The sequence below is a fragment of the Etheostoma spectabile genome, chromosome 16 (assembly GCF_008692095.1).
Source record: "Etheostoma spectabile isolate EspeVRDwgs_2016 chromosome 16, UIUC_Espe_1.0, whole genome shotgun sequence".
Taxonomy (NCBI): Eukaryota; Metazoa; Chordata; class Actinopteri; order Perciformes; family Percidae; genus Etheostoma; species Etheostoma spectabile.
In genome coordinates this window covers 9,404,818-9,413,585 of record NC_045748.1, presented here as the reverse complement: position 1 = coordinate 9,413,585, position 8,768 = coordinate 9,404,818, and the positions used below count along the sequence as shown (strand labels likewise).

Here is an 8,768-nt window from a genome sequence, read left to right as displayed (position 1 = left end):
TTTAGACTAAAATTAAAGGAATGGATGTTGATGATAATCACAGACTGGAATATGTCAAAATTTACTCAATACTATTTCAAAAACACTTCAATGTTTTTTTTCAAACACAAAAAAAATACGATACCCCGACATTAATGAAAGTAGAGATGTGTACTTGGCAAAGAGCGTTGTGTGGAATCAGTCATGTTATTTTGGGGAATTAAAATGAACATTGATATAGGAAAACGGGACAATTTGACCCGAGGACAACAGGACATTTTATTTACAAAAAGGGGAATAGATTAATCAAATAATCAGACGTAGGGCTGCACGATGTGCATATAAATCCAAAAATCACGATTCATTGTTCACCTCAATAACGATAAATGTACGATCATTAAATAAATTTTTGCCTGCCCTCAGTTTATCGGCAAGGTTTGTTTTGTAAATTGGCTCAAATATCGAAGATGAGATATTTTTTTCTAACTGAAAAGTACAGATTTTTGTGATTTTTAAATAACTGAAGGAAATGCAGGAAGTGGGAACTATTATGGCTATTTATTGAAAATGAAATGAAAATGTCACATTTTAGTTTTATAAAAATTATCATGCGGAAAAATACGTCTTCAGATACAATGCAACTTCAGAATTTCGATGTCGATTCATTTTCGATTAATCGTCAAGCCCTAATCAAACAATTATGATATATGATAATAATCTGCGGTTGCAGCCCTACAATACAACCTTCCTTCATGACGTCATAATTCTCTTATAGAAAGGTGTTAATTCAACTTTGTAGCTCAAGTTTGTGGTGTCAAATTTTGTCAACCTTGTTAATATCAATAAGGGTAGACTATAAAAAAACAAGCGCAACATAAAAATAATTATACAGTAAATTGTAAATGTACTGTATTTATATACACTTTTCTAGTATTAACTACTCAAAGCGCTTTTACATCATACAGGAAACATTCACACACATTCTTGCGATGTGGTATGTCGTACAAGGTGCCACCTGCTCATCCAATACACACTCACACACATTTACACTCGGGGCAACTCGGGGTTCAGTGTCTTGCCCAAGGACACTTTGACATGGGACTGCAGGGCCAGGGATTGAACCACCAACCTTCCAATTGGCAGGCAACAGCTTTACCACTGAGCCAAAGCTGCCCCTAGTAGTAGTCTAATAGTCTTCTACTTCTTTAAAATGATATAAACGGGTGGACAAAATCTCAGATTAGCCTCGGAATGAGGCACAAAGCTCCACAAACTACCGCAAAATGACTGTAAAGTTAAATATGCACCTCTCTGAATAAGTCTTTAACTAGGTGCACCTAATAAACTGGAAACTAAGTGTGGAGTATTTGCAAAAAAAAAGGGGGAAGTGTCTATTTCTCTCACCCTCTCTCCACAGATGAGTAACCTTGTGGCGTCTCAGATCATGACCCACACCGACGTGGGCTCCAGGGCCGGCTCCATAGAGAAGTGGCTGGCGGTGGCCGACATCTGCCGCTGCCTCAACAACTACAACGGCGTGCTGGAGATCACCTCGGCTCTCAACCGCAGCGCCATCTTCAGGCTGAAGAAGACCTGGTCGAAGGTCTGCAAACAGGTTGGAATCCATTCATTTAAAATAAGGTGACCAGACGTCACCGGTTTCCGGGGACAGTCCCCGGTTTTGGTGACCTGTCCCCGGATTTCACTGTGACTGACAGACTCGAAATTGGAATGAAAGAAAGAAAGAAAGAAAACATTGACCAAACGGAGCCGATCGAGCAGCGCTGCTCAGAGATGTTTTAGAAAGCCGTATGTTACGATGCTAAAATCACTGATTATTTACACGGAGTCTGGTTGGTTTTGCTTTTAAAAAAGGATCTTAATCTTTAACAGAAAGGTCGACCTCCTTAGAAATCCTTTCCATAATGTTGTCTGTTGGGGGAAACCGCTCTAGGACTAGTGTCCCCGTTTTAAGTTTTACAAAAATTAAAACGTGACGTGTTTTGGAGGTATATCCGCTTTTGAGCTAAAAATGTCCCCGGATTTTGTCTAAGAAATCTGGTCACCTTAATTTAACAGGGTGTTAAAAGTAAAAACCTTTCTCTCTGTGCAAAACCTTTACGATTTCTTTGTTGTTTTTAGACTAAAGCGCTTATGGACCGGCTGCAGAAGACGGTGTCATCAGAAGGGAGGTTCAAGAATCTCAGGGAGACACTGAAAAAGTAAATACTGCTAATTACCAGAGGAAAAAATAAAATCCATTACGTAAAAACTGTCTAATGTGTGCGCTGTATGTACGTGTGTGTAGCTGTAACCCTCCATGCGTGCCATACCTGGGCATGTACCTCACCGACCTGGCTTTCATTGAGGAGGGAACACCCAACTTCACGGAGGAGGGCCTGGTTAACTTCTCCAAAATGAGGATGGTAATGAATATACACTTTACCTGCTCCTGTTGTTTTTATGGACGCTTATGAAAGCCCAATTGACTGTTAGCTAAGCCCTTCCCCTGAAAAAGAAGCCTTTCCAAAACTAAAAATACAACAACCAAAGTCTTCCAATGGACGCTACAATTGTTAGCTTGTCAGGCTAACTAGCTTACTTCACACAGTAACCGAGCACTTCTAAGACCAAGGAGCACATCATTAAATTGGTTTGTTGGGTAAATGTTATATTACATTGTCATGTTTCCCCACTGATTCTGTTTTGTGCAATAACACTGGCCTGACGTGTGCAATCTCAAATACCACAATTATTATTATTATTATTATTATTATTATTATTTAACTTTTCACCATTCCAAATCCTTAATTATGTGAATTATGTAAATGTATAATAACATTCCTTTATGTAAATACCGTACGTATCCAATTCCTTATATTTCTTTATTTCTTGTATTTCTACTCTATTTATAATATTGTGCAACTACAACACAGAGTTTCCCTTCGGGGATCAATAAAGTATTTCTGATTCTGATTCTGATTTGGTGCTGGTTGTCAGTGTGGGCAAGCTACTTCCATAATGTAATACATTATAGATTACTAGTTACTGTCATTTGAGAGTAATTAGTATAGATGTTCATCTTGCAAACATATCCGTCTTTGCAGATATTTCAACCATTGAATGCAGCAATGAGATGTAATAGCTTACTATTTTTCTCCTGTGAAGAAATGTTTCGCGATGTCGGTTAACTCTTTAAAAAAACAAAAAAAAAAAATCTTTTTAAAAACATGCCACTAAATGTCACGTTCCTGAGATTGTAACAGGTGTAATATTACCGAAATGTAATTAGTAATGTGTTATATTACAGCAAAAAGGAAAACATTACTGTAAATGCCTTTTGTAACACACTACTTGTAACGTTGCTGGTTGTTAGCTGCTCTGTCGCTAACGTTAGCAGCTTTGTCGTGCTATTTATTGGAATTGTGTTAGTTTTCAGAAATATATGAGCAGGATTCCTGTTTAAAAATGTGTCCGCTGGAACATTAAAGTCAGATGGAGGCCTTTTCAAACAATTAAACTAAAGCTAGCTTCATTAGCTCGTTAACTAAAGCCGATAAAATCTGTTAGCGACAGTAATTAGTTCAAGTTGACGTCTAGAAATGGAAAAGACCCATTTCAGAAATGTATTTAAGATTTATTTCATAGGATTAATGTTTTAAAATGAGTCAGCTGGATTAAAAGGCAGCTGGAGTCATTTTCAAACAACCCAATGGAGTTAATGAGTTAGCTTAATTAGCTTAGCAAACTAGCTACAGCTTGTGAAAGTCTGCAACAACGGCAAATTTGAAGGTCGAAGGCTAGAAACGAGAAGCTTTTGTCTCTCACTTCTTAAAATGTATGACCCATTGGCAATTCATTTTGATGGTAAATCTGCCACAGGAATAGCAAAAGTAAAGGGGGGGGGGGCGGGATTTAGCTAAAGATTGATACTTAGGTCAATGGTCGATTGATTAAGTTGTTTTTTAACTCTGTCTCTGGTCTTTCAGATCTCTCATATTATCCGGGAGATTCGTCAGTTCCAGCAAGCTCCTTACAGGATAGAGCACCAACCAAAAGTGCGTCTAATGAAATGCATTATTTGTGCAATATAGAAGTGATTAGGATTTGACTTTTAACACAAACTATTTACCTGTCCTGACTCCCTCCAGGTGACTCAGTTCCTCCTGGATAAGACACTAGTGATGGATGAAGACACCCTGTATGAGCTCTCACTGAAGATCGAACCTCGAGTACCACCCGGCTGACGTTTCACACACAAACATAGTCCCACAGATGTGATATATATAAAATATATCCATCAAACAATATCAGTGAACTAACACAACTTGAGATTCTTTCTTAATAAAGCAGGGGTTGTTTTATGAAACACCGCCAGTTATTGTGCTTGGGAAACTCAGGAGAAAATGTGCCTTTTTGTGTAAATATCTTATGTGTATGTTTAGTAACAGAATGAACTGTATAACATGCACAACTCTGCCATACAACCGTACAGTTATGACTGTAGAAACAACCATGTAAGCTAGCCAAACATGGCGCTAGTGTCACGTTGTACATACCAATCTGCCTCTGTAGTCTTGCACGTAGACATTGTCAGATGAGTTTTACAGGACTTATGTAATCATGGCCGGATTAACCTGCTTGTCCATAGAGAGGCGAAGTCCTTCCCCTTCTTTCCTTAATTTGGGTAAAAATGTACTGTAGTGAACAGCGCTGAATAAATAAATAAATACAGATTTGATCCCATTTGAATTGAGCCATTAATTACACGTTTGTCAATTTAAAAGATTATTTTTTAAATCAAAGTCTGTCAAGTAACTGAAGTATAAGAGTGAAAATATGTTTAAATAGAAAGACTAAACACCCCAAAGTGAGTGATGTTTTGCTGAAGCTACAGTGTCTTTGTACTGGGATTTAACTCGAACAGATCTTGCTCATTCTTTCTCTTCTCAGCTGATGACAAGACGTCAGGTAAAACACATCAGGTACGATAAGGTTACATCTGTTGTGGATCAGAGCTAAGCTAACTAGCTAGCCAGCGAACACGCAGAGCAGTTGGCAAGGTTACATATATTGTGTGAGATGAGAGATGTAGTTCACTGAGCGGTACTATGGCAACAACAACCTGACTTTCTTCACTTGCAAATTATTGTTTTAATCTGACAATATGTGTAATTGGCTCAATTGAAATAGGCTCAAAAAAGTATTTTTTTCTCCTGCCATTGACTACCAGACAGATTATTTTATTTTTATTTTTTTTACACAAAGTTATGTTCCATTGGACCCACCGGAAGGAGAGGGACTTGCCTCTTTATTGGGCCCCAGGTTTGCTGTGTGGTTTCCAAATTATTTTAGAAATATGCACTAATTACATAAATCCCCTGCACAGGATTTACAAAGAGAACTGGATGCTGTGAACGTTGCTCTCTGCATAACATGGGTAGAAAACATGTTGTGACCTCTTGGAGGCAGCGGTACCAGCTGGAAACCCAACATAGGTTGACAGATCATCTCAAGTAGATATGGTCTCAGTGCTGAAGAAAGATCTGGGGGGGGGGGGGGGGGGGGGGGGGGGGGGGGGGGGGGAGAAACCCTCAGTTTTTTTTGTATTTCTTTAACTGTGAAACTTGTTTCGGTGGAACATTTGCACGTGGGGCGTCGGGCCCTGTCATTAAAATGGCTAAATCCCTACAAAAGACAATGCTGCTACATCTTTTAGACCCCTAGAGTCTAAAAGCTGCTAGCCTGCTGATATATCAGCTCAGGAGGAGACTTCAGATTGCAAATGTCACACACCATAGGCTTGCAGGTTGCCGGCTCAGAGTCGTGCATATTCCCAGACAAAATGACGACAAATCAAATGACCACACAGTGAAGCCCATGCAGTTGGAGTGTGGAGCCTTGTGTATATGTGTGTGTCAAGACACACTGGGTTCCCTAAACAGCTTTAGGACAGATATTCAGATATTGTATCTTAATACTTTCTGGCGCGCCGGTTTCTAAAGGTTAATATGATTGCAGTTGTATTGCATTTGCATGTTAACAGCAAACTTCTTGTGTAGTTTACACACAATCAGAAAACATGGTCATAGCAAAGATAAGCTTTACATTTTTCTTGACGATTGAAAGCGTTTCTGCTTTAAATCATGTCTTTTCAGCGTCGCTGATTTTGTACAACGTTCTGATTTTAATATTTCTGCTCTTTTTTTAAAGAGTCTCGGCCTAAAAGGTCTCCAACGTGATACAAAGCCCTTCAGTTAAATTTCTTTTACATGTATCACTATTATAGGTTCCTTATCAATGTGATCTTTTAATCATATTTCCAACCTTAACTGTATTATTAAAATAGTAATTCCTTGGCACTATTGATTTGTAGCCTAAAGATTGTCAATAGACTGTGTTTCTAGCATGACTATAGCACGATGTCCCTTCTGCCCTTTATAGTCGAGTCTTACTGACGTTTATTAGATCTCTTCATGTATTTTGGCACGTTCCTGATGGCAGGAATCTTCATACTCTTAAATGCATTAGTGTATGAGACCCCGTGCTTTCTTACGTTACTGTAAACTCTGAAATTCCAGCTTTGCTGTTGTATTTTTCCATGCATTTCTTTGTGCAATGTACAGATATTTACACCCAATAAAAGCCAAAAAATGTGAATTATGATGTAGTTACAAATAGTTTTTATGGCAATTATAGGAAGACGCAGGGAAACAGCCCTGAGTTCTGAATGCTAGCTGCACACAGCTCTCGTTACACGTAATGTCCTCGTTACGGTCCTAACTTTATACTGTTGGTGACAAAACCTGCACGAAGACAAGTGTGTTTGCCTTTTACGCTTTCGTCTTCAAATTGGATCTTTGGGTGGGGCTATAGTTGATGCTGTGCTTTTGGCAAGGTGTTAACAATTTACAAATTGTTACTGCAGTGAACCCTAGAGGCCGATTCACATACGCACACTTGGAGTTAACCTGTGATTTGTAAAGGGTACATTGCTTACAGGTGTGCGTACACACAGTTTTTTGGGGGGGGGGGGCGTACGCACACTTTTAGGAAGGATCCTACTCAGTTTTAAAAATGAGACCCCAGATTATACTTACGTATTGACTAAATATTACTAAAAGTAACAAACTCCAAATAAACCCCCGTTCTGTAGCTATGACTCATTCTTCAGCGTAATGGCTGCAGGGACTAAACTGTTTTGTGTCTTACACCTAGGGATTGTGACCCTAAGCCCAGGGGGGAGGAGCTGAAACTCTGTGTGCAATGGACGCAAAATGTAAAATGTAAAATTGAACCAGTTATGCGCTGTAACTGTTTCGTGAACAAGGGCCTCCACGTTGAGCTGTGGCTCACCGATCAGCCTGCTAGACCACTTTACTCGTTGGTTGAGTGAGTTATTATTTTTAAAGAGAGGTACCCAAACCAGGCCGCTAGTGCAAATGATAAAACTGATTCAATAAAAGCGTGGTGAGAGGGTCATGATGTCAATGTGGAAGCGACTGTTTCCTCAAACAGAACAGACGCTGATGCCCTTTTTTTTTTTTTTACACACAGCTTCAGTTTCAAATGGGAGTTTTTGAGTCTATTATCTCTGTTTAATTATAAGATTGCACACATTTTAGTTACAGTATAGTTTTGTCATGCCTTGTGAACTTGGTGTGTGTGTGTGTGTGTGTGTGTGTGTGTGTGTGTGTGTGTGTGTGTGGGTGTGTGTGGCTCTCAGGGTCAGTGTGTGAGGGGAAATATCAAGGTCAGTCTGGACGGTGATATGGAACCCGAGGCGGTCATGGTTAATCACGGCTCCACGTTAGCGGTCTGTGCCATCGTTACTCATGTTGGTGGTCCTCCCATTGGTTTGTTTCTGGGCTTGTGATTGGCTTCCGGGGTTTTAATCCCACACGGGAGGGTGGAGTCCCCCGAGAGACTAGAGTGAAAAGCTCTTTAACAAGAGACCTTAAGCTAGAAGGCAGAGCAGCTTCCCTACAGGTACTGTAAATACTTTTTCTTACGTCTCTAGCAGAAAGGCTCCGTTAGTGTCATGCATCTCAAGATGAATGTAGATTCATTGTATCAAAGAAGATACAGGCTATACTATTATAAAAAACATATCTTTTTGAATGATTTGGACATTTATGGTTAATATGAGGAATGTGAGCATGTTTCAAAAGTAAAAATTTGTTCAATAGGAGCAGTGAAGGCAGGATGTGTTAACAACTTTAAGATATGTAGCTGAATAAATGCTGCAAACTTTATGAATTACAACTAAAAGAAGGCTTTGCTGTTACAGCTTCAAAGATTAATCTTTGAGTGTCAACTTTTAAGTCAATTGCCAACTATTTTGATAACGGATTAATCGGTTTGAGTCCTTTTTTATGAAAACAGGTTGGAATTCTCTTGATTGCAGCTTATTAAATAGGAATATCTTCTAGTTTCTTCTGTTCTCTGACAGTAAACTGAATATCTTTGAGTTGTGGACTAAACATTTGAGGACAGCTTTGGGAAACACTGATCCTCATTTTTCACCCTTTTATAACATTTTATAGACCAACCAACTAATTGATTTAATCAAGAAAACTGACAGACCACAATGAAAACAAGTGTTAGTTTCTGCCCTATTTTCAGTCAAAAAGGCAACTTTTTGATGCACTCCTGTCATGAAAAGGATTTATCTTGTTTAATGTTTTCTTTAAATACCTGAGGTGGTAACTTTGCTGTGTCCTCTGGAGAGGACAAAGCTGCTCTTATTTCCTGAACGTACTGTCTCAGAGTTAAAAGGTCACCGTGGT

At 39.1% G+C, this 8,768-nt stretch overlaps 2 protein-coding genes across 9 annotated transcripts in view; both read left to right on the top strand.

Annotated features, from left to right (window-relative positions):
• The window catches only part of rasgrf2a (Ras protein-specific guanine nucleotide-releasing factor 2a), a 46,959-nt gene extending 42,168 nt beyond the window's left edge, over positions 1-4,791 (top strand). For all 7 annotated transcript variants that reach the window (XM_032539698.1, XM_032539697.1, XM_032539692.1 and 4 more), the window contains 5 exons: positions 1,397-1,594; positions 2,122-2,201; positions 2,288-2,405; positions 3,969-4,037; positions 4,131-4,791. In XM_032539698.1, the coding sequence (XP_032395589.1) occupies positions 1,397-1,594; positions 2,122-2,201; positions 2,288-2,405; positions 3,969-4,037; positions 4,131-4,226 (561 nt within the window). In that variant the 3' untranslated portion in view covers positions 4,227-4,791. The remainder of the gene's footprint in view (positions 1-1,396; positions 1,595-2,121; positions 2,202-2,287; positions 2,406-3,968; positions 4,038-4,130) is intronic.
• Positions 4,792-7,732: 2,941 nt separating this feature from the next.
• ckmt2a (creatine kinase, mitochondrial 2a (sarcomeric)) overlaps positions 7,733-8,768 on the top strand; it is a 17,279-nt gene continuing 16,243 nt past the window's right edge. For both annotated transcript variants that reach the window (XM_032539688.1, XM_032539689.1), the window contains exon 1: positions 7,733-7,968. The gene's annotated coding sequence lies outside the window, so the exon portion shown is untranslated. The remainder of the gene's footprint in view (positions 7,969-8,768) is intronic.